This window comes from Condylura cristata, unplaced genomic scaffold (assembly GCF_000260355.1).
Source record: "Condylura cristata isolate star-nosed mole 26May11 unplaced genomic scaffold, ConCri1.0 scaffold00012, whole genome shotgun sequence".
Lineage (NCBI taxonomy): Eukaryota > Metazoa > Chordata > Mammalia > Eulipotyphla > Talpidae > Condylura > Condylura cristata.
In genome coordinates, this window is record NW_004567113.1 from 19,897,512 (window position 1) to 19,921,009 (window position 23,498).

At 34.9% G+C, this 23,498-nt stretch overlaps 1 protein-coding gene across 1 annotated transcript; it reads right to left on the bottom strand.

The window, feature by feature from the left end:
* Positions 1–8,427: 8,427 nt before the first annotated feature.
* ALB (albumin) lies at positions 8,428–23,092 on the bottom strand. The gene is made up of 15 exons (XM_004681219.2): positions 22,976–23,092; positions 22,190–22,247; positions 20,800–20,932; positions 20,121–20,332; positions 19,484–19,616; positions 18,576–18,673; positions 16,970–17,099; positions 15,999–16,213; positions 14,514–14,646; positions 13,716–13,813; positions 12,358–12,496; positions 11,558–11,781; positions 10,300–10,432; positions 9,616–9,684; positions 8,428–8,552 (listed from the first exon to the last, which is right to left on the bottom strand). The coding sequence occupies exons 1-14, from the start codon at positions 23,052–23,054 to the stop codon at positions 9,643–9,645; spliced, it is 1,827 nt and encodes a 608-aa protein (XP_004681276.1). The 5' UTR covers positions 23,055–23,092; the 3' UTR covers positions 8,428–8,552; positions 9,616–9,642.
* Between the last annotated feature and the right edge of the window lie 406 nt (positions 23,093–23,498).

Here is a 23,498-nt window from a genome sequence, read left to right on the forward strand (position 1 = left end):
GCTCTTTACTCAAATAACATAATACAAAAGCTTTCGTTATTAAGAACTAAGCCCATTGTATGGAGTAAACACAACACAGTTTGGTGAAGCGTCAACAAAATATCCAAAAACCTATTACAGATCCTGCTCCATGGTCAGCACTCAGTAACATTTGCTGAATAAACTATGAATATATTGATTTAAGGACAGCAAGAAGTTACATGTGGCAAATCTCAGAATTATAAACTCTGAAATCTTTATGATGTTACAGATTAAAATGTTGCAAAAGATATACAAAAAATTTTATAAATAGTTATCCATGTATACATATATAGCCATGGATGTATGTGTGTATCCCATGTCTATCTCTATGTACAATTTACAGGCCTGGTCTATCCAGTCTCATCATTCCATCAAAGATTAGCAGAGATATATGTAAAATGTATGGCAAATAATAGTCATTTACAAAGTATGATTATCCCATGTTATAATTATACATATAAACAGATACATAACTATTAATAATATGTGCACCTTGAGCTGGCAGTGTTTTGTGTCAGTCATCAATTTATCAGGGTGCTGATGTAGTAGCCTCATTGTCAGTCTGGGTCTCATTTACTTTTTTTCTCTAATATTTTTCTAGTTTTGTGTCCTTTTATCTTTCATATTCTTCCTTACCGAGCAGATCTATAATTTTGTGTCTTGTGATCAGACAGTCAATACACTTGTAGTTAAACATTTGGTTTCAGAAAGAATCTGAATTTTTGCTACTACACCTACTAGTTACATGCCTTTGGATTAAGTGTTTAATTTCTCTGGATTTTATGTTCATCATCTATAAAATGAGGATAGTCATAAACCTTTTCCCTTTAAACAAGGATTAAATTAATTCATTTGACAGATTAAATCAGTATGCCAAGCACCCTCTTCGATGGGATTAATCAACAACAGGCACCATCCCCTCTCTCACTGAGTTTACCAACTAGCGAGAGAGACAGACATTGACATCAGCAATCACTGCACAGTCCAACCGGCACATTAAAAAGTTAGTGGAAAGAGGAACACCACCCACCTGTCCAAGTAAGGCCCCCTGGAGAAGTAAGATCTTAGTTGACACAGGGAGAAAATTTGAGGTGGGTCACATAAAGAGGGAGGGAAGATGCCCAAGAAATGTAGAAAGTGAGCAGAAGCCTCCTGGTAAAGAGCAGCACAGGGCCCTCCCTGGTGCCACAATAGGTAAGGACGCAGCACTGCAAGTGTGAGTTCGATCCCTGCCCCAGAAGTGCCCCACATGGCTTGGCAGATCTCTCCTGACCCCTGCCCACTGCTCCCTCAGCAGTGTACTTCGTCAATCTGCCTGTTCTGCTCCCCTCTCTGCACCTCTGGCTTGTGCCCCATTTCTGTATGCATAAATAGAAAAAAATCTTTAAAAAAAGAGTAACGCAACATTTAAGGAACTAGCAGAAATGCCATTTTAATGAAACGTAAAGTTATAGATAAGGGAACTCATTTTGTAAAGGGAATTTCCAGCAAGTTGGTGGGTAAGACATCTCAAAGACTTTCATCAAGTGTGTAGCTCATCTTTAGACAAAGGGAGCCTCAACAAGATTTCTTAAACACCACATCTATGTTCTGAAACTTTCTTGTTATAAAGGGGAGAAGATTGTGATAAAGAAATCAATTAGAGGTTTTTGCAAACTTATGGTATGGTCTGGGAAAGAGCCTGAATGAGAACTGTGGTATGGAAAATGAGAGCTGAGGATAAAATTGTATGAACAGGAAAAACTAAAAAGGACTTACTGAGAATGTGCTCAAGTTTGGAGGTATTAATTTTAAGATACAATGATCAGATTATTAAAACACTCCTGGTATATGCTTATTTTGTTAGCAAAATATGTAAGCAGAATATGCTCATTTGTATGTATCTTTAAGATCTCCAAGTACATTTTATCCCTTGGAACAAGATTTGGGCTGGAGGTGAGATTCAGAAATCATTGATTTGTAGAGGATTAGGATAGCTACGTGAATGGATGAATGGATGAGGTGACCTGAAAAGAGCTCCCCGGAGAGACCAGTATTGGTGACAAGTAGTAAAGAGGAGCTTTGAACCAGAGTTTATCTACTCACTGCAAACAATCCTTGATCTCTGTGTGTCATTACTCAAAGTTTTGTCCTAAGTTCATAGTTCACAACAAATTCTTTTCCATTACTATAATTTTCGCTGTTGACTTTTAGATAAATCTTTAAAACTCCATATAGGTCACACAGAATGGTAAACTGGACTTTGGTGTCAGACACATTCTAACTTTGAACATGCTAATTACTAGCCATACAACACCGGGCAATTAATTATTCTCTCAGATTCCTAATTTTCTCAAATATAAAATAAAAATGATATTTCTCCTGAAGTTTTTTGCATTGTATGTATAAACAGAATAATGTAATGGCAATAGATTTTTCTTAGTGCAGTGCTTTAACCCTCTGCGCCACCAGGGAGGGCCAGATTTTTCTTTAATAACCTAATGAGTGGTGTTAAATGTTAGACATGCTCTTCTCAAAGCCGTCAAGCTATATATGCAGATGCTAGAAAATGCCTTCTTAGACGATACTAGACTACTTATTCTTTCTGGGATTCAGTTTTTTTGTTTGTTGGTTGGTTGGTTGAAGTGCTGTGTTAGTTGAAAGTTGTTTTTGTTTTTGTGTTTAGTGTCTCTTCTCCTTCTCTATCAATGATTGTGAAAACTTATTCACCTTTCAGGTTTATATCAAGTAATTCTCTATGATGGTCTTTGTTATGCCCTTACTAAAGAAAACCCTCTTCTCTTTGACAACTTGAAACAGCTTTTAGATTGTTTTCCCAGGTATTTCTCCTTTGACATTTTATCAATTTACAAACATATGCAATTCTTCCTAGATAATTGACTTCTGTATTCAAGGACTCATCATCATTACTCCTAGCAAAATGTCTGACAAAAAGCAGAATCTTTATAAACAGAAGGTGAATGAAAGGAAATCAAATTGCTGTGAGCAGTATTTATGCACTAACCATCCTTGCTCATCGTAAACACCACAATCATTATAGTTCTCTCACCAAAGAGCATCACTGAAATGTTTATATTTTCTCTGTTAAGGATCTAGAGGTCCTGGGACAGATCTGAGGACCTAGAGTCTTGGGGAAAGATGATGAGTCTGGCTGTAAGGTATAGAGATTAAAATAAACTCTATGCACAGTAGATACAACCCAAATTCCCCCCATATGAGTGTTACCAAAGTTTTATAGCCCACTGGGGTCATCTTGACCCTTAGATTTCAGTTTATACAACCCAATGCTGATTCCACCTATGGAAAGCAACCAGAATTGCCACCACCACCCTCCCCACCTTTTTAAGAACTCTGGCATAGAGGTAGATGTTTTCATGTATTCTTGACACCTCTGGCTCTTATTTCCTGATGCTGCTGAATTCTCTTTACCTATGCTTTATCTTTTCTGTCAGTCATGTTATGTCTTCCCTATCCTAAACCCCGTAATGGATACGCCTCAATCATTTTTGCAAAGAACACTTAAAGCAAGTTTTTAACAAGGAACTCGAAATCAAATAGGGAAAAAAAAAAAACAAAAAAAGGCTTTTAGACATGTCAGAACCGCCTGATTCACCTCATGTCAGCCTTAACCAACTACTTCCTTTCTGGATCTCTCCCTTTCTTCCTTTCTTCTCTTTTTTCTTCAAGCCCAAGTTGCTAGAAACTCCTTCCACTTACTACTTTCAGGTGGAGCAAACCATTGCACCTTTCCTTAATTTGACCTCTCTAAATCATATTCTCTACCTAAAACTGTTAGTTTTCCTTCATCAAAGGGATATTTCCTGTGATTTTAAGGTGGTGTGGATTCCTTCTCTTCTATACCAGGAGCAAAGTTTGAGGGGTCAGAGTTAGAAAAAGCAATCAATTTGCCTACCAAACTTGAAAGGTTTAAAATGCTGCAAGGACAGGAAGGTAAAGAAAGACGTCAATACGAGTCAAACAGAAATTGCACAAAAGTCTTAAGTTCATCAATAGTATACCTCCTTATATGGTTGGTTGTTCCAACCAGGCTAGGCATGACCCTTAAAACAACAGATCCCATCTATAAACACAAGTGGATTATAAAGTGCTTGAGGGAGACAACCGTGCTTTGAGAGGATTTCTTAAAAGTGCTACCAAATTGGGCCCTCCCTGGTGGCGCAGCGGGTTAAAGCACTGCACTGAGAAGCTAAAGCCACTTCCGCATGAGTTCGATTCCCGCCTGCCCCGGAGGTGACCACATGGCGTGGCAGACCTCTCCTGACCCGCCCGCTGCTCCCCTCAGCAGTGTACTTTGTCGATCTGCCTGTTCTGTTCCCCACTCTGTCTCTGGTGAAGCCTCTCACCGCCCCTGAGCCTCTGGCCTGTACCCCAGTTCTGTATGTACAAATAAATAAATCTTAAAAAAAAAAAAAAGTGCTACCAAATTAACTTGCCCAAGAAAAGTACTATCTAAATATTTCTTTGTAATGACATATCCATTTACTGATGAGAATTACTTATAACCCCTCTCTTCACAGCTGCTTTAACAAGCACAGCGTATGAGGAATAGCAAGGGGAGTCTCTGGTCTCATGCCATTATCAGTATATTTGCTGGTCACTCCTTTTCCTTGGTAATGTTGAAAGCTGTTCCATTGTCATAGAAGATTCAGAGAAATCCTGTATGTATTCCAGAGATTTCACACCTTGTTTGGATTGAAAGTTTGTGTCTCTTCAAATTTTCTTATGCTGAAGACTTAGCCCCCAAAGTGACAGAATTTGGAGATGAAAATATGCAATGCAATTGAGTTTCGATGGAGTCCTGAAGGTGGGGCCCTTCATGATGGTGTTAGTGTTCTTAGAAGAGGAGGAAACAGAATGTTTGTTCTCCAGTTCTCTCTCTCTCTCTCTGTCTCTCTCTCTCTCTCTGTCTCTCTCTCTATATATCATATTTCCAGCTCACCATATGAAGACATACTGATAAGGCAGTCACCTACCAAGAAGGGCAAGAAGGGGCACTGACTTGAAATTGTACTCTGCCACAAACTTATCTTGGACCTTACAAACTCTAGCATTTTTTGCTGTTTAAGCCACCCAGTCCAAGGTATTTTATTATGTCAATCAAGTTGACTAAGACACGTATACATGCACACATTCTTATAACAATGTGAATTTACTTATTTTCTCATAGGAAACATAGTAATAGAAAGCAGGAATTATTATCTATTGTACTTAAAAAAATCATGTTGATTCCAACAAAATAGACTATATATTTCTAAACCAGTTCTCTATTTAGAGAAATGTTGTTTGCTTTTGGTATTCCTAAAAAAGAACAAGAACATATGTTGTCTCCAGTACTCTGTGGGAGGTAAAATATTTGTGAGTGGATTATACTGTGGCCTCACAATTTCTGTCATGAGAAGAGTAATAAAATGAGAAAAATCACATTTCTAAAAATCAACCTCAATACTTCAAAATCATCTTTGTATAGAATCAGTTTTAACTCAAGCAATATACATTTGTCCACTCCATCATAAATTAAGTTCCATTTTCAGAATAGTTTATCTTCAGCATCAAGAAGAAACAATGGAGTAAATATCTGAACTTTGTTTGTGGTGTACATAGTTTTCTTATTACAATTTTAAAAAGCAACCGGGGAGATCTTTTCCATAGTGTAGAGGTATCTTAATTTTGGCACATATGCTTCTTGATAATCTCTGAGGCTAAGTGTATAATCTGTTTCCTTCAATGGCTTCTTGCCCTAAAGACAAGCTTTCTGAACTTTTGGAATGTATGTAGGTCTTGCTAACCCCTTCCATCACTGTAAGATGTTTGTGATTCCTAATCTTCAACTTTGTGAGTCATCAATTCACAAAACAAATTTCTCCTCCTGCGGTGGCAAGCACCTTCACGCACTCAGATTAGTTCACCGTCCTCTACCACTTTTAACATCCCCAGTGATAGGACTCCTTCTTCTTGAGTTCATTTCTTCACTAGGGAGTCTTAAGACTAACTTTCTGAAAACCATTTCTTAGTCTCCAGGTATCAAGTGACTAAGTGAATAAATGAAGAAATAGGCAATTAACAGAATTAAGACATGAGTGGTATTAAAGCACAAATATGAAAAAGTGATCTATTATTTTGTATACAGTGTTTTTCAGGGTGTCCAGGTAAGTACTTAATTTCTAATGCTGCAAAAAATTATAGAAGTTTCCCAACAATTATTAATGCACCCATAATATATCAATGAGCACATGTTGCATTTTACTATTTTAAAATCTTTCAACAGTAAAAGTTCTTCCTTTCCCAAAGTGCTAAAGCAATTTGTTGGCATGACATGCAAGTCTTCATGTACTTATTCACCCGTTACTCACACAAGAGAGATAATTCAGATAAGTTTAGATCAATGGCACTAATACAAAAGTGACATCACACATAAAATATTACTCAAATGCTCTATCATTTCTGTGAATATTCAGTTACCAATGTAATTTAATTTGGAGGAATTTTCATTATTTCACATTTCTAAATAAAATGAATCATTACTATTATCTTCCATGTTTCAAATTTACATAAAATTCTATTTACTATAGTTATTATTTTGGTCCCTTCTGGTGAGAACCACAGTCTAGCTGAAGAAAAAGAACTGATAGCAAAAGTGAGCCTGCTTTTCAAAGTCAGAGCATATCTGTCCAAATTTCATCTCTCATACTCAGATTTTGTATATTTAAAAGGTATATAAATTGACACTTATTACACAATAATATAAAAAAGTCAACTACAAAAAAAGGCATAAGAGAAAGAAGTGACTAGTTCTGTACAACAAAGAGCATAATGTCACAGCCAGTCAGTCAGAGCAATGCACCTGTCAGGCCACCCATTTGAAGCCAGCATGAACTTAGCTCTTAGACTAGTCATGGGCCCAAGTATCAGTTCCTCTAGGAAGCTAGTAAATATCCACTCCTTTGCCCCATTCTCCAAGCAAGGGAAAGCTGGGTCATAGAAATACTGCATTCTAAAATGTCTCCCTCTAAAAATGTGAAGTTTCTTTTTGGTAGATGAGCAACAATGTCAATAAGACTGGGTGCCCAAAGCTATTTCCATATGAGTCCAATTGTAGGGAAATGCCTTAGTCAAAGTTTCTAGGATTGTCTCTGGAATCTTCAGTAAGGCAGAGCCCACTATCTAATTTTCGCTTCTTTGGAGCACCCTCCTCTTTGCAATGATTGTTACAAAGGAAGAAAACTATTTAATGTAGTCAACAGGAGGTCAGAGTAGGTGTTGGGTGGATATGGGGGGGATGACAGAGTGTGTGGGGCATAACATTCTAGAAGTGGAAGGAACTTTTTAGGACTTGATAGCAAAATATTTTTCAAACGCCAAACTTAAAATGAAACTATAAAAAATTATTATTAAGGACAAAAGCAGATTGAGGAAGAGCCTTACAGTATGCAAACAATTCTATTAAAATAAAAAATATGCAAACTAATAAGGTGACAAATGACTCCTAGGTAGATTCATAGACATTAACCTCACATTAGTAACTACCTCTGGGACAGGGAAACGAAGTGTGGGATGGGGTATAACATTTTAAATATTTTTCAACAAATTTATACCTCCTCAACTCAATATCCCTTAATTACTCCTTACTATACCTGTGTCTATATCTCCTAGCTCCCTCTCTCAATAATCTATCATCAAACCTGATAAACTTCTTATACTCTTCATAAAACTGACTTGAGTCTCTTCAAGAATTGTTTTACCCCAATTCAATTCATTTAATAATCCTAATAGTCATCTCTGTTTTTCTTTTCCCTTAATATTTCTTATAGAGTTTAGCAGTAAGAAAAAGCCATATTTGTATACCATGCTTACATATACTGTCTTCTTTTTTTTTTCAGAATTATCATAATATTATAGTATATTGAATGCTTATAGTCCATAACTAAGTGAACTTAAAACTGTGTCTTTTTAAAGTAACCAGCCCAAAGGAACTAGAAGTCCTCCAGGGAAATGAGGAATGAGAAAAGTGGGGCTTTCACAAAACCCACAAAATTTCAGGATAGCAATATATCTTTTAAAGAAATTGGGCCCTCCCTGGTGGCGCAGTGGGTTAAAACACAGAACTGAGAAGCTAAAGCCACTTCAGCATGAGTTCAATCCCCACCCAAAGGTGACCCACATGGCGTGGCAGACATCTCCTGACCGGCGCTCTGCTCCCCTCAGCAGTGTACCTTATCAGTCGGACTGTTCTGCTTCCCACTCTGTCTCCGGTGAATCTTCTCACCACCCCTGCACTTCTGGCCTGTACCCCAATTGTGTGTGCATAAATAAATAAATCTTTAAAAAAAAAACAGTCTTGAGCCTTTACATTAGATTCTTTTCTGTTTTTTATTAATTGTAGCACAGAGAAAGGAAGTAAAATGTTTAAAGAAATTTGTGTTCTTCACACAAGAGTGTTTTACATCAACAGGGTAGAAAAACAGATGAATAAGTTCTTCAGCTTCATTTCCCTTTCTGATTCACGGGGTTGGCTGAAAAATAAAAGGAAAAATACAAGTACTGTTTGTCAAATATCATGTGTTTCTCAAACATATTTAAATGACTCCTGGGGCTGCAAAGTCACAGAATTTGTCTAATCACTCCTCAGAGACATTTACTTAACACCTAATTCTTAACTAAGTTAATTACTGACAAAGAAATAAGACCTGTAAGAGATGGGGGGGAGGGTAGAAATCTTGCCAATTCAAACTAAAAGAAATCACTTTTTGATTACAAAACTACTTTCTTGACAGAAGGCACAATATTCAGATAATATCATTTGGGTAAAGGGTAAGTTAAAAACTAGTAATGGGATAGACATCACAGCCAGTTTAGAAAACATGAAAATAATCCATGCTAAAAAATATATGGACAGCTAGTTTTGAAAAAGAAATTTCACTCTATCTTTATTAATTCCTTCAAAATATTATAAACAAAATAGGTAAACCACACCTATGTTCAAAAATCTAAATCTTAAAGTATGCAGTAGTGTTAGAAGAAAAGAAATTCTATCAAAGCTCAGCATACTGACACACTAGAGACTTACTAGGAGATTGCTCACAGCAAGTAGAAGTTTTCATAAAGTAGATTCATCAGATTCTCCAATAAAATGACTTTTTTACTGAGCTTTTAGGTGGAGTCACATGAAGTCACTGCCATTGAGCTCTTATTTTACTTGCAAACATGCACATTCATATGATTCAGCTTCTGACCTAAGGTATCCTGGAGCTGCACCTAATGGGAATTGTTCTGTGGAATAACTCTGCCTGCTCTATCACATTAGGACTGTCAAGTACTGGCTCGAGCTTTGAATTGTGACTCTACTTCTCAGTATCTGGGTAAATGACTAACATATGCTGTGCACTGTGCCTTCAGACTCTCATCTGCAAAATGGCAATAATAATGGTACTCAACCAGGTAACTATTTTGGCAACTAAATAAGTTATAAATAAAATGTTTAAGACTGTGGTTGGAACTTTATATATGGCATTTGGCAAATGATGACTAGAGCTTTGCTATTTTAACAATAACTAATTATAATTATTATCCAGTTACCTGAGATGGTGGTAAATGTGTTGATTTTTAACCTAAGGCAGCTTGAGCGGCAGCAACAAGTTTTGGACCCTGAACACAAAGAATGATAAATGTGAGGGAAATATTAACATCACTTTAGGAGAAACAATGCATATATCTATAGCCATTTGTGATCACAAAGTAATTTCACAGGCATCATATCATTCCATTCCAGTTTAGGACTAAAATCTTTAGCAGGAAGCTCAATGAGATCCATTGCCCACAAAAGGAACAAAAAAATCCCTTTAGGTAGTAGGTGAAATAATAAATATTTCACCTATTAAAACATGAAATTCCCCACTAACCTATAAAGTCAAATACTCGGATTCAACCAAACCAACAATTTTCACAATTTCACGAAAACAATGAATGTTCTAATTTAATAATGATGCCTTTACCAAAAGATGTCGGGCATTAAAAGTATTTCTGTTTAAATTCATAAACATCATAACAGAAAAACTATGAGTAACATTTAATAATATGTTCTAGCACCTCAGGAAATTAAAAAAAAATAATAAGTCATTTTGTTAAACAATTGTAAGTGGAACAAGATTCCTTTCCCACACGTTCGAAGTGTCTTTCTCATATATAACCCCCTAAGCTCTAGCCTGATCCAATGCAACAACAAAGGAATCTGATATATTAAAATAAAAACATCTCCAGCACCTCCGTAGAGAAGCAGGTCTCTTTGTCATCAGATGCACAGCATTTCTCTATGAAGCCTCCAAAGTCTCCCATAACAGTTTTCAGTTGGTCTCCTGTTGCCTGGGGCTTGTGTTTCAACAGCTCAACAAGTGCGCTGCATAAAATTAAAGCAGATAAAAAAAGTTACTGATACAGAAAGAAGTGGACCGGTAAAGACAATTATGGTCTTGTTTAAGATGACTTGGAGCCAGGCAACTTTGGGATTTACGACTGTAAGTCCCAATATTCTCATTTGTATACTGAGGACAATGAAATCCACCTTTATAGAGTTGGTGGAAGGAACAAATGAGATCATCACTGGAAACTGCTCAACATCTATCGTGTCAAAAAATCAATAAACTTTTCAATAAATGTATGGAAGTGATTATTTCATTGCATTTATGCACTTTAGATTTAGAAGTTAACAGGATATTAAATTTGTAGCTAATAAGCTGAAACTGATCCTTTAAAATTGAATTACCTTAGACTCTATTTTAAAAGTTTCTGATCTCAGAATGGTTTATATTTGGTCTTTGACATATGCCCCCATTCAAAGTTAATAGTGGGGAAGCCAAGGGAAATAAAAGTATCAAGACTCATAGGACTTGATGCTTCTCTTTCATTAATGTCTGCAGAGATTATAGTGCTAGAGAGAGAGTTATAGGCATGAAGGGTTTTGTAATATTTACTTTTAAGTCTATAACCATCATGAGAACCCAACAAAGACATTAGCAACTTTACATTGCTAAGTTTTAGGCAGTTCTAGGTCCTTGTTTCAGCAATAAGGAGTCAAGCCTCAGAACTCACAATGATCCAAGTTCCATTACTAAAAGACGTCTTAGGCATTTGCCTCACCTATAGGTGGCCACAGAATAAATTTAAAATTACCATTCATCCCTAAAAACAAATTCTCATATGAATTATATGAGCTAATTTACTATCTGCATAATTGCTCAGCTAATTGATCAGCATTTTTTAATTGGACCTGGCCTAAAATATAATTCTACTATACCTTATATCCACAAGATTATTCTGAGTAATTTGTAGAAAAAATTATAATAATTTTTTCCCAAGAAATCAAAAAGCTACCTATTTTATTCTCAACACTTATGGCTTAGTAAGGACAATTTTCAAATACTCTCTTTAAGGAATATAATCATTACTCCAGGAAATTGGCTCATTTCAGTTTCCAGTTCTCACTACCCAGACTACACTCATGTAGTAGTGAAATATTCCTTACGATTGTTTCTTGATTTGTTTCTCAGCTTCGGGAAGTGTGCAGATATCAGCATGGAAGGTGAATGTTTCAGCATTAAATTCCTTGGGTTTATATGTGTCATCAAGTTGCAGAGCAGAGAAGCATGGGCGTCTGTTCACCAAGGACTCAGTGCAGCATTTGGTAACTTTCTCACTCACTGGTGTCTTCTCATGCAGCACACACAACCGGTTCAAGACCACAGAGAGCTAAAGAACAGGTAAAGGGCAGAAGTTCAAAAGAAGCACAATTTAAACTTTCCATGAATTCCTACTTTCCAATAAGCAAAAAAAGTATTATATTTTAATTAACATCATTATATCTGAAGTTGATTTGAGGCCATGTTATGCTTGTTTTTACATCTACAAAATAAAAGGGGCTTTACAAATCTTTTCTCTTTTAAATATATCTACATTTTAAGAATAATTCACTTGAGAAAATAACTGATTTAAACAATTTGAGATGAGTCCTGAGCTATGTGTGGGAAATGGGAAAGAAATAGTCTTACACTGATACATTAAAGAACGGACCCCAAAGAAAGTTAAAAAATAACAGGATGAAACATTGAAAATTCTTAGAATTTTTCAATACAGCTTTATACCGTTGGGATATTATCTAAATCCTCACTGTGATAATCATAGTAAGTGACCCAGTCCTGGCTGCCACTGTCCCCCACACCCCCTACACACAAATGTTAGCCTACCCCACTTCTCTGTAAGAACTCTGTCAATATCTAAAAGCAAAATTTCATCACTATCAATGATGCTATATTTGGAAAGACTCACGAAGTCCTCTGCACAGGCCATTCTGTTGGACTCAGGACGCGTACAACATTTGGTGCCCACTTTTCCCAGGCTTCTTGAGACTTCCACAATACTTGGAGTTGACACTTGTGGCATTTTCTTGGTGTAACGAACGATGAGCCTGTAACAAAGAAGTCCATGTGTTTCAACCAGGCATGAAATTCTTTTTCGACATAGTCAAAGCAGAGAACACTTAGTCAAAATCTACAAAAAAAGTAGTGGGGTTCTACAGACCTTCTCCTGGCACGTATAGCTTTGAATTCCATTGTGCTTTGTAATCTTAGGAAAATGACTTACCTTTTTATTATTCTGTAACATTGATATATTCATTAAATGTATCTTTCAACAAATCCTACTGAGAACTTAATGTATATCAACACTATAAATTTAAAAGCTGTAGATGAATTTTCTCATATAGAAGAGGGGAAGAAAGCCCTCCCTGGTGGTATAACAGACTAAAGCTTAGCACTACGAAGCTGGCTGCAGCCACTTTAGTACAAGTTCAATACCTGGCCAGAGCGGGAACACACATAGCGGGCTGCAGACCTCTCCAGTCTTGCCCGCTGCTCCCCTCAGCAGTGTACTCATCAACCTGCCTGTTATGCTCCCCTCTCTGTCTCTGGTGAATCCTCTCACTGCCCCTGCACCTGTAGTTGGTACCCCAGTTATGTATGCATAAATAAATGAATCTTTAAAAAAATAGAAGGGGGAAGAAATATACCCAATTCAAAAGGGACCAGGAAAGAATAAATGAAATAAATAAAGAAGGCAATATGTCTGGCATAGCATGTAATAATCATGTGCAAGAGTCAATGTCTTCATTGTTGTTATTCATCTGGCATGAATAGCTAGAAGAGCATTAATGTGTATGTACTGATTTTAAAAAAAAAATTGTTTACTGAATGGTGTCTTCTTTCTTGTCCTTGCCTTCTTAGATAAGGCTCTATTAGATCAGGACATCAGTCTGTCAATTGCTATATAACTGCTTGAGCTACTCTACTCAAGGTCTACTATTTTTTGCTTTATAAATCACTGCTTCATTTAGTTCACCCATAAGCTATTCTTTGAACATAACCTCAAGGGATATCCTTATTTTTTACATCCTAAAATTTGGCATTTTTCTTCACATCCTCAAATGGCCACTTTAACTGTACTCAAATATAGGTTGCTCCATCCTATCAATTTATTTTATGTTCTTTTCTCTAGTCTTTCTTGACAGAGAAATACAAAAATATAGTCTTTTGTGATTAAAGTTCCTGTAATAGGTGACCTATGCAATAAGTCTTACAGAGTTCCAAATTGATCAAGAAAAATATTAAATAATGAACAAAAATACATACGCATTCTGGAAGCCATACTCTCCAAGGTTTTCAAAAAGTGCACAGTTTTCTTTGACTAAAGTCTGAGGCTCATCCACAAGAGGTTTCAGCTCATCAAACTGAAAATACATATTTAAAAAAATTGTGTTTACAGTAGTTTTCCTGAGGGCCAAATACAGGTTATTTGCATAATTCTAGGTAATTCTAGAATAAGACACTCCCTCCTTTTCTCCGTGTAATATAAATAGACCTTAGATGCCAAATCTATCACAGTATATCTGAACTGTCTATTTTATTAGCAAGACTCTACTGTGTAACTGATTAAGAAGCTCCAGGGTCAGGGGCACAATGGCTAGTGTTTGAGTCAGGCCACTGATGTATTTTCAAGCTGTACAAACTCCCACTTCCAAGAATTCTCAGCTCTAAAAAGGAGATGTGTATGGTACTCACCTCAAAGAAGTGTTCTATGAACTACATGGGCTAGTGTTATTATATTAGTGTTTGATTGAGGAAATGAAGCTTATAGCCTGGTCAAGAAGACAGATAAAAATGACTATCCTACTCCACATTCCAAGGAGTTATGCCTGCTTTGGATTCTAAATAAATGTAATCATAAAGTTCAGAAAAGCAAAAATGAATCTAGACAATCTAAAATTTAACCATTCTACTTGAGATTATTTTTCTTTTGATGTTTAAGAGCACTCAATTGAAAACATTTCAAGAAAAGATCAAGATTGCCCTATACAACCTTATACATTTTTCTTCTTTGTTATTAGAATCATCAGTCAAAGATTACATTTTTTCCCTTCAAGAACCTACCACTTTTGAATAGCATGAATGAGGGTCATCAGTGGCACAGCACTTCTCCAGTGTGGCTTCATATCCCTTGGCAATTCTCAAAAGCATCAAGACAGAGTACTCAGGATGCCTTCTTGAGTATTCATACAAAAACCTAATTCCAGAGAAAATAAAACAGATTTACTTGTTCAAATAACCAAAAAAAAAAAAAAAAAGAAATAACATAATGAACTTCAAAAGTAACTCATGAAGGCCTCAATTTGACTGAACCTCAGGGAGTGAATCATAAGGACTAACAACTTGATATTCACACACCCAGGGAAGAAAATCCTAAATTGTTAAAAAAAAAAAAAACTTAACAAGGATGTACAATAATAACACTTTATTCTATTAATATATATATATATATAGATGTATATATTTTTTAAATAAAGACTTGGGTTCAGAGTTAAAGCTATTTAGCTACCTGCCTTAAAATCCTGGTTCTGCCAGTTATCTTACTATTTAACCTTAAGCAATTTGTTAAAAATAACAGATTCTTAGTTTCCTCCTCTGTAGTATAGAGATGATAATAATTACTTCACAAGGTGAGTTGTGAGAAATACATGACATAACCCATGCAGAGTACAATCTCTGACACATATTAAATATTTGATAAATGACACCTGTCATTATATGTGTATCTTGTTTGATTTGGATTATACCTCAAAAAGGTTGTGACTGGTAGGTAGGTAGATAGGTAGAGTCAAACTTTTCTTGTCTATGTAAGTGAAATCTTGAAGGGTGCAAAAATTTATGAAATATTATTTAGTGCACATTTATACAATTGCAGTTCGCAATAAAAATGCAAAGTTTGGCCCTCCCTGGTGGCGCAGCGGGTTAAAGCACTGCATTGAGAAGCTAAAGCCACTTCGGCATGAGTTCGATTCCCGCCTGCCCCGGAGGTGACCACATGGCGCGGCAGACCTCTACTGACCCGCCAGCTGCTCCCCTCAGCAGTGTACGTCGTCAATCTGCCTGTTCTGTTCCCTACTCTGTCTCTGGTGAAACCTCTCACCGCCCCTGAGCCTCTGGCCTGTACCCCAGTTCTGTATGTACAAATAAATAAATCTTTAAAAAAAAAATGCAAAGTTTATCACCACACTTACTATATATATTCATTTACTTTATCATTTAATTGTATGCAGCCTTGACATACAAGAACCTTATGGTCTTTTCAAACAAATATAAAACACCTGATAGCAGACCCCAAGCTTCATTTTATACTTCTTTTCTGCCATCAGGTGGATGGATAAATAGATAAACAGCCAGATAGAACTCTTCTCTATTAACTAATTTTTAAACTAAGTTAAAAAAAAAAAACACTTGAAGAGCTGTGGGGTGGAAAGATAAAGAATCATTGCAGATTACATGAAATTGTAGCAACTCCAAAGGAAAGCCTAGTATATCTTCCCAAATTCTGAAATTCTGTAAAGGCTCTGAAAATACAGTTTCTTATTCACTTACGTGCCCAGGAAGACATCTTTTGCCTCTTGATAGTTTTTGCAAACCTCCTTATCATCAACAAAGTCAACGGCAATTGAGGGCAGGTCACCAGGCACTTCATCTTTTTCAAGTTCATAAATGCAGTGGGATTTTTCTATAATTGGCTTCCCACAGCATTCCTTCAGTTTAGAAGAGATTGTGTCCTGATTTTCACAGATGTACTTGGCAAGTGCTTCCTATAACAAAATTGATGGAAATTGTTCTATATAAATTGGCAATGGTATACTTTCTCCCCAGATTTTTATTCTATTGGAAGAACAAAACATGTTCATGATAGTTTAAGACCATACACACAAAAGGAACGCACTTCTCAAAAGCATATTCTCAGTCTGTGCTCCTCAATCTGGAGACTCATCTAGAACTACTAAAACATATCCACTTGATTAAAAAAATAGCTAGTCAGTAACAGAAGCACATTTCAGTGATAGATTTTATATTTAAGGTAAGGATTGAAGTTTTAAGTTGAAACAGTGCTATGTGTATTCTTAACACAAAGTTACGTGTATGTTTATGCTAGTTATCTGTATTTAGTGAACACAAAGTTCATTGAGAATATAGAGAGGGAAAGCACATAATTTCCAGTATCCTTCAAATACTTGTCTTTCTCTAGCTGTACCTGCTTTACAAAAAATTTTAGAACTCTCCCTTGTAGCTCCCTACTTTAGTTTAACCTTTTATCTCAGTTAGAATATCGTTAAAAGGGGTTACAAATTAGTAAATATGTTTATCACATCCTTTAGTGAATAACATAGCCAGGTTTAATAAATGAATAAATAAATAAAAGAATCACAAGATAGGGAAAGGGTTAAGGGTTAAGCAGACTAGGCATAAAAAGCGATCTCAACCCATTGGGCATTGTCATGGATGAGAAGCGAATTCATCTTACCAAGTATGCACTTAAACTACCAAAGAACAAACTGAGGAATCTTTACCCTGTCATCAGCACATTCAAGCAGGTCACCTTCGCAGCATTCCTTGTTGACTTTGGTAAGATCTCCCACTATCTTGGAAATCTCTGCGAAGTCAGCCTTGGGAAATTTCTGGCTCAGGCGGCTTACTGACCTAAGATGAAAATTCCCCCATCAAAATATTATTAACATGTCATATTTTAAGTGAAAGCATGAGGAAAATTCTACTTAAAACAAAAATGTTGAACAGAGAAACATATGGAATACTTTAAAATTATTAATTCATTAGTTCTTATTTTAAAGCTAATTCTGAAACTACTGTCTTAGGGCAAAATATTTTCTTAAAGCAGAATTATCCACTTTAAAATGGATCGCCATATAACCATTTTAGATCTATGTCCTGCCATTCATAAAAGCAGAGGTCAAAGAGAGATTATATAAAATAAAGGCTTCAGTCTGGAATCCAGGTCTCACTTCCAGACCTGATTTTATCACTTATATTATCAGTGTGACCTTAAGCAAGTTACTTAGCCCTTGGGGGTTCCAGCTGGTACAGGGGTCACAGCAGCATACCAAATTGAAAGACTTGTAAAGATTAAATCAGATAATACACATAAAAGCATTTTATAAACTGAAAAATGCCATGTGTGCTGTGATTTTCTTTTTTTCAATCAACAAAAAGACATTGTTCCTGAATTCTAAAGGTTTCTGAAAAGATAATTTTGTAACTTTCACAGAATTAGGTAGTTTTGATTAAACATACTTTTATCAAGATTTTGATCTAGCACAAGTCCTAAGATCTATGACAAAATGTAAAAACCTAATACCCACATACTTTGTGAAATTGTAGAGTCATCTAAATTTGGTAAAAGATAATTTCTTTTCCCAAGCCAATCATAGACTATTTAACTGTGTATTGTTTATACTGGAATTGCTTGCTTATTGTTTTTGTTTTTTTTTTTGGTGGTATATATGATACGGATGACAAGAAAAAATTGTTCAATTTACAGTTTCTACAGAGCTTGCAAAATGTCTATTTTTTTCTTTTTTTATCACCTCCTCAAATTGATTTATTATTGATTAGCAAGAGAGGATGGGGTTGCGGGAAAAGTTTCCTTGGCTCAAATGTTTAAGGATGCTCCTAGAACTATCTAAGTAAAATGAAAGCAGAGGTCAGGTAAAAAGAAGAGACTAAGAACAGAGTTGGAGAAATGAGAAATGACCTGAATGGTTGAATTTGTCAGATTATAAAAAGAAAAGCAGATACTTTATAACATCACAGAATGGAGTATGGAAATATAAAATAAAGACTCTAGCTCTATAAAACTAGTGAACTATTAGAAAAAGACTCCTAATCTTTATATGTGAACAGGAGTTTAAATATCAGTCCTAGAAGGAAAAAAATGATTACCCCCTACATTCTTTGACTGATTAGACAAAATGTAGAAAATGATGACAAGTTATCATTGATGCTCTGATTTACCTCTAGTATATTTCTACCTTTAAGATAACCAAAATGATGTATGTGAAAGCCTGTGTAAAATGCCATATGAATGTATAAATTATTGAATGTTAATTGAATCAGCACCCTTTATGTTGCTAGAAAAATGCAAGCAAAGTTTTAAAATACCATGCTTTGAAAGCTCTTTCTCCAAACTTTTGGATACTGGCACACTTGAATCTCTGTTTAGCAGATGAAGTCAGTACAACTTCCTTCAATTCATCAATCTGCAAAAAGAATAATTTGGAAAATTAGGGGGGGCCGGAATTCTATGTGAAATACCCCCTTGTACATTTAGATGAGACTAACCAAATTAAATTTTAAAGACAGAAATTAAATTGCCAGGTTGTCACTACTAGAAATTGGTGATTTCACTATGTAGGGAGAAAAAAAAAATTAGTCTGATCTTAGTGAAGGCCCTAGGAAGTCAAGAATTGGTATGGAGGCATTGGTGGTGGGGGCTGGGGAGCATGGGGTGGGAAAGAAACTGAAAAGTAGAGGGACAGACTACACCAACATTACAGGAAATATTACTTTGCCGATTTCTTAATTTTCATTTCAAATCCTCCTCCACCAACTCTCAGAAGACCAATAAAATATCTAGAAAAGAGAATTCAATCCCTAAAAAATATTTATGTGATGAACCAGGCTTCTGAATGCAAGGTAAATTCTCCACTTTGAATTCCGCCCAATTAAAAAAAAAAAAAGATAAACCAAAACCATGGCCCTATTGTTGTTCTGCAATTTTACAAATGAGTTTCTCTATTTCACTATAGGTATGAGCACCATAAAAAGCAGCAGAATATTAACATGATTCCTCCTATAGCTCACTTTGGCAAGTCTGAAAGAGAGAGGAATGAAGAGACCAGAAGCTTTCAAAGAGAATCAGATCATTGGATGGGAAAAGAGTAATGAAGATTTTTTTGAACATGAGAAGTTTATATCAGAAACTCAGGTTTCCTAAATCTAATTAGAAGATGTCCAAAATCTGAGATTTGATTATGAATTGGCACTTCTAGACTTTTTCTGAAGTATACCTTTGGCGTCAGGCAGGCACCTTTATCATCAGCCTGGCAGCATTCTGCCAAAATTTGTCTGTATTTCTTAGCATAGTAAAGGAGTTCAGGAGCATAAAAGTAAGGGTGTCTTCTGGCAACTTCATATAAGTAACTAAATTTTTAAAAAGAAAAACAGTATTTTAGAACAATTGCAATCAACATTCTCTCAAGAGCTTCTAAAACCCAAAATTCCTAATTACTAAATAAACTCCATTTGGACATGGTGACCTTTATTAATGTTTAGGTTAGTGAAAGGTTAAGTTTATGTATATGAATTATAAAATATTACATATAAAAATATACTTGCACACACAAACAATGTGCAATTGACTAAAATGAAATAATTTGGAGAATAATTAAATACATAGTTTCATAATATTTTAGAATGTGTAAATCTCAACATTTTTATACAGATTGCATAGTTTCAGTTCAAAACCTTTTACCTAAGTTTATATCATGTAGATTTGTAATATAAATTTTACTTCTTTGAAAACTCTTATTAGAACCAAAGCTTCTAAGCCTTAATGTTGAACATATTTTTTGTTATAGTTATTTTAGCGAGCCTTGACCTACTCCATAATTTTTAATTTTGCAGCCTCAAATTCCAGAAACTTACTGTGCGGCAAACTTCTTTTCGTTTTCTTGGAAGGCAGAGCACAATGCATCAGGGGCTGGTCGTGTAAAGCGAGGCAATCCTGGGTTGTCATCTTTGTGTTGCAGGAAGCACTCATGTCTCCCAGGCTCTTCTTTTTCACAGCAGTCAGCCAACTCACCATACTTTTCACGAACAGATGCAACTGTACACAGTTTCTCTCCAAAAAGAGTTTGCTAAATGGAAGATAACAAACTTTTAAATTTTTACTGTATTATTTTTTATTGAAATAATTTTTGTACAACAGCATATCTATGAAAATAAATCAAACTTCAAGTTTTGAATACATATCCTATAACCCAGTGGACAATGTTGGAGGATCCTCGGTGTAGTGAACATGGGTGTGGGCCAGTAACATATATCTGATGGATATGAACCTGTATGACTAAATTATATACCACTTAAACCAATGTCACCTTAATATAAATAAATAAATATTTTTAAAGAAATATAGATACAAAAGAAATGCTTCTAAAATTGTGAGTATAAGTAAAATGTTGTTATCATAGATGAAATAAAGGCAAAACCCACCTTTGGGCATTGCTTACAAATGTGGTCAGTATTAAAAAAAATGAAAGTGGCATCTTTTTAATGGTCAGTATTACTTTAAAAAAGAATAGATTCACAATCAAATGGTACTTACAAGTGGTTTGTCACAATTTGCAGCTGATTCATCAGCAACACATGTCTTTGCAAACTCAGTTACGTCAGTCACTAATTTTAGTTGATCTTCAAATGGGCCCTTCTGGAGATACTGAGAAAAGGCAACCAACACCCTAAAACAAAGGACATACGAAAGTGTAACATAATACAATTGTTTAGAAATGAATTCATAAATTACTTTCATGTAAAATTTTATATAAAGTAGGTTTCTATGCTAGCAAGCAAATTATACATTTGTATATTCTATATTTTATACTTATAGTTGTTATCTAATAGTCTAATCACATCAGCTATTTTATGAGAACTAACCAGGATTTCCTGGCTTTCTAAGAAAGAGGATATGTATTTCCAGCATGTTTAAACATAAGTGTGCATGACAGTAGATGCACACATTAAAAAAAAAGACATTTTAAATAGAGCTAATTGTTATGACTGAAGGTATTGTATATGCTCTAGATGATTTAAAACCAAAGGCAAAAACCACACTTCATTTGATCAGAATGTGGGAAGAGATTTAACTTTAAAAAAGAAGATATTTTCTCATTTTTACTAGGTTAAAAATTATCAAAATTCTCTCAAGAAATGATAGATCTACTTACTAGGGGAAAAAGTTAATAAGTGATGTCCAAAAGGAAACTTATACTAAAATATTTTCAGCATGCAGATTGTATAAGAGTTCCAAAGTATGGTATATTTATATACATAATGGAATATTATTTAACTGTTAAAAAAGATGGAATCTGCCATTTGCAACAATATGAATGAACCCAGAGGCATTATGTGTAAGAAGTCAGCTGAAAAAAAATAAGTATCAGGCAATTTCACCCATGTGGGTTCTTAAAGAAACAAAACAATTAACTAAAACAAAAATAAGCATTTAACATAAGATCAAATTAGTAGTTATACAACAGCAAGTAGAAAGGGTAGTAGTTAATATGAGTAAAAGGAGTTAATTTTATGATAAAACATAATGCAGTCCATATAGATGATAATTTATGATGAAATATATACCTGAAACTTATATAATGTTACAAACCAATGTTACTTCAATAAAATTTTTTTAGTTCCAGAGCTACTGTACAATATAGTGGCCATTAGTTTATGATAATATAGGCTTAAATAAAAAAGTAAACAAAATTTAAATTGTTATTCTTATTGCATTTGTCATATCTAAATTACTCAATAGTAATTTATGAGGCCAGTAGCTACCATATTAGACAGCACTGATTTACAGCACTGTGGTGCTATGCAGAAAATTCTGTCGACAGTCGTCCTGCTCTAGAATTGAATCTGCTGATAGAATATAGGCACTTCAGTATAATCAATGGCATTAAAAACAGTAAATTTAACTTTTCAATATTTTAACTCACAGGCCTTTGAAAGCTTCTTCTCCCAAATCATTAAACCGATGAGCAATCTCACTTTTGTCTGGGGAGGCAGGAAGATGTTGGAGAAGGAAAAACAAACAAACAAACAAAAGGTTATTTAAAGGAAACAACTATTTATGGTATTACTTTTTATGTTTTACTCCATCTGACTTATGTATTAATCTTGTTCCAAATACCAAACTCTGATTTCTACAGAAAATCTTAGGATGATAGTCAACTATTTCTGGTGCATTTAAACAGGAGTTATTCAATCACCAATGATACTATTTGAAAAATCATAAATATTTATAGCTTTACATACAAACTTGATGAGACCTAAGTCTCTTGTGTCTATTAATAGTTACTGAGAGGACAGTCTAAAATGAAAAATGTAATTATAAACTCTGTAAGATTAACAATACAAGCTTGGGTATTTTTTTATAAATCATGATATAGTGGATAGACTTTGGGAATTTGGATTATGAATTCTGTTTTCAGCTATATTCTGTGAAATTTAAATCACACTAAATTCCTAGATGTGCAAAAGTAAATTATAGTTACTAAATAATTATCAATATTTCATTTACCTATGGTTTTAGAAATACATTAGTAAGTATTAATAGAGGAATATATTAATACATATTAATAAATAAATAACTTCATAAGGATTCACAAATACAAAATATCATTGCAGTATGGAAACTTACTTCTTTAAAGATGCAGGGTTTACTGAAAATTTTACTAGTAAACTTAAATAAAAATTGAACAACAGAAAAATAGAATTCTTACGTGCATCTCGACGAAACACACCCCGGGAATAGGCAGAGCTGAAGAGGAAGAGGAGGGAAATAAAGGTTACCCACTTCATGGTGCCAAAGGCTTGTGAAGTGGATAGAAGAGAAAAGGTGGGATGAATAGAGGAAAATCGGTACTAATATACTTCTCTAACCAATAATTATAGATTATTAACTAGACTCATCTTTGAATTTCATTGGTTCCCAACTGATTACAAAATTCATAATATTCTTGCCAAAAAAACGTTTGACTAAATCTGTTGCGTATATTTGCCATCTGGAACTGTGTTCTCTACAAGATCTTGTCAATTCATGAAAGTTATGTAAAACATCTTATGAAATTTTACATAAGAGTTTAAACAATTTGTCCCATTTTCTGTGATTAACTATTTGAACATTTAAGTTTTCAATATTTGCAAAAATTTAACTAAGTAAGTGACTTAGCTTGGAGATAAGGCATGCTTGAAGAGCTAATAATGTGTGTTATAATGTTAATGTATCTATTTTTAACTCCAAGT